At 54.1% G+C, this 2,693-nt stretch overlaps 1 protein-coding gene across 1 annotated transcript in view; it reads left to right on the forward strand.

Annotated features, from left to right (window-relative positions):
- MFSD6 (major facilitator superfamily domain containing 6) overlaps positions 1-2,693 on the forward strand; it is a gene marked incomplete at its 3' end in the record, with an annotated part of 37,961 nt that overhangs the window by 26,181 nt on the left and 9,087 nt on the right. The window contains exons 6-7 of the mRNA XM_014544764.1: positions 84-364; positions 2,534-2,687. Coding sequence (XP_014400250.1) covers positions 84-364; positions 2,534-2,687 — 435 coding nt within the window. The remainder of the gene's footprint in view (positions 1-83; positions 365-2,533; positions 2,688-2,693) is intronic.

The following is a 2,693-nucleotide window of genomic DNA, read 5'->3' on the forward strand; positions in this document are numbered from 1 at the left end:
CTGGGGGCTCGCCCGCCTAGTTCTATGTTTGTTAAGTGTGTAGAAAACGCTAAACAATGATTCGAACCTGACTTTCTCTCCAGATAAGACAATGTTGGCCGAGAGGATTCCGGTTCCATCCAGTCCTGTCCCCATAGCAACCATCGACTTGGTCCAGCAGCAGCCGGAGGACGTCCTGCCGCGCGTGGAGCCACGCCTCCCACCCAAGAAGACCAAGCACCAGGAGGAGCAGGAGGACGCCAGCAAGCCCGCCTGGGGCGTCAGCGCCTCCCCCTGGGTGACCTTTGTCTACGCCCTCTACCAGGTGAAGGAGATGATGCTGCTCGCCAGGGAGAGCCACGCCTCGGAGATCCAGCCTCTGCAGGTAGCGCCCCTCAGCCGGCCTCCCGCCCCTGGGCAGGCCCTCTGTCAGCTGTGCGCTCCGGGTTTGTGGGAGGCCTGTGGGGTGATCTCATTGCTCCGTGACAGGTGTGTAGTGGAGGTGTATGCAGCCTCCTGGAGAGGGCACTGTGCCTGCTGGAGCTAACACACATCTTCTTCTGATTTTGCGTTAAATTCTCAGCATCGATGGGTTGCAGCCGCAGTAGGAAGATGTGTCTGTAATTCTGAGACTCTCTGGGCACAGGCTAAGGAACAGGCCCTGAGGGTGTCTGGTGAGGCAGTGGTCACACTGAGCCTGTGTGGGCTGATGAGGACATTAACTTGGTGGAAGTGTAGTTTCGCTGGGGCCTCACGTGAAAAGTAAATGGTGTGATTTTCTTGCCTTAGAAGTATGGTCTCTCCTGAGTGGAGTCTGCTGCGGTCGATGAAACTGGGTAACTGAGCGCCAGCCACCTCTGGGGGAGGCTGAGTGTGCGTCTGGGGCAGCCGGCCACGGCAGTGGGCCCGCCTCCCTGCCGGCGTCACCCACTGCCTTCCATCCGGTGGGTCGGTCACGGCCGCCCCGTGTCTGGCGTAGCTTCAGGGGACACATCAGAAAAGAGAAGGGCAAAGACTTAAACACAAAGAGCCATTTGGCAACTTCCTTTTTAGAAGATTGGAACCGTCTTTATCACGACCTTGTAAACTCACATATAATATTTCTGTAATTTAAACCAAGCCTCCTCATCACTGATAAGCATGATGCCTTCTGGCCTAGGCATGACCCTCCTTCTGAAGGTCACAAACTCACCGGGTCCCCTGCGTGTCAGGAAGGAGCACGTCGGTGGGCGGGGCACCAACGCTGTGAGGCCGGGCCGTGAGGCCGGGATGCAAGGCAGGAGAAAGGATGGCTTTTTTTTTTTTTTTTTTTGCTATCATCATCTTCTCTTCATTATTTTTTTTCCTTATTGATTAAGGTATTACATATGTGTCCTTATCCCCCCATTGTCCCCCCCCACCTTCCCCCCACTCATGCCCTCACCACCCTATTCTCTGTTGTCTGTGTCCATTGGTTAGGCATATATCCTTGCATATAAATCCTTTGGTTGATCTCTCCCCCTTACCACCACCCTCCCCTACCTTCCCTCTGAGGTTTGATGGTCTGATTGATGCTTCTATGTCTCTGGATCTGTTTTTGTTCATCGGTTTACGTTGTCCATTATATTCCACAAATGAGTGAGATCATGTGGTATTTATCTTTCTCCGACTGGCTTATTACGCTTAGCATAATGCTCTCCAGGTCCATGCATGCTGTTGCAAATGGTAGGAGTTCCTTCCTTTTTATAGCAGCATAGTATTCCATTGTGTAGATGTGCCACAGAAACTAGAAACACCAATCAGAAAGGACATATGCACCCCTATGTTCATAGCAGCACAATCCACCATAGCTAAGATTTGGAAACAGCTTAAGTGCCCACCAGCAGATGAGTGGATTAGAAAGGATGGCTTTTGCACAAACAGTTTTCATTACGTTGGGTACTTAACTCCTCATTTTCACCAAAGCCTCTGAGGCTTAAGGACCGTCACAGTTTTTTTCTGGCATGATAACATTTTATGCTAATAAAAGCTGCTAGTATGGCTCAGTCTTAGGAAGAAGCCATGACTAAGATGTTTTTTCATTTTAGAATCAATCGCAGAAATAAAGCGTTTTGTGTGGCGCCCAGCTATGTGAAGTGGCAGCACTGGCTCAGAGGAAAGCCGTGTGTGGTTGGTTTAAAGCACGTGCCCTGGTTGTAGGGATCAGGGGTGAGTGCGTGGCCTCAGCAGGAGGCCCGGCCGCAGGTCCCACGTTGTTAGCCCAGGGACTCGCCGCGGCTGGCGGCTCCGACATCTGTGCGATGTCCATGGTGCCCGGGTAGTGGCAGGCGTGTGGACAGGGATGCTCCTTTCCCACGAGGTCTGTCTGCTCACAGTGTTTGTGTTTTTTCATGCGGCTCTGGCAGTTGCACACAGGAAAAGAGATGTAAGGTAAGCCCATCTCCTCCCCTCCTCTCCTCCTGGCCCCCCGAGCGGTCCCCGGATGCCCTCCCGTGCCTGCATCTCACGGGGGAAGCGTGCGGAAAAGGTGCTTTGCTGGACCACAGCCGCCTTCCTTCCGTTCTTCTCCTTCCAGGGGACCAGTGAGAACCGGGGAGACTCGCCCGCTGCTGGAGCCCGGCCCGCCCCCAGTGACAAGCCCTCTGACCCACCTAGCAGCCAGCCGCCCCCTCCATCAGCAGCATCGCAGAGCAGCTCCGCCCACCCCAGCTCCAACCAGCCTGCAGAGGGTGGGG

Source organism: Myotis brandtii, unplaced genomic scaffold (genome assembly GCF_000412655.1).
Source record: "Myotis brandtii unplaced genomic scaffold, ASM41265v1 scaffold381, whole genome shotgun sequence".
In the NCBI taxonomy this organism is placed as follows: Eukaryota; Metazoa; Chordata; class Mammalia; order Chiroptera; family Vespertilionidae; genus Myotis; species Myotis brandtii.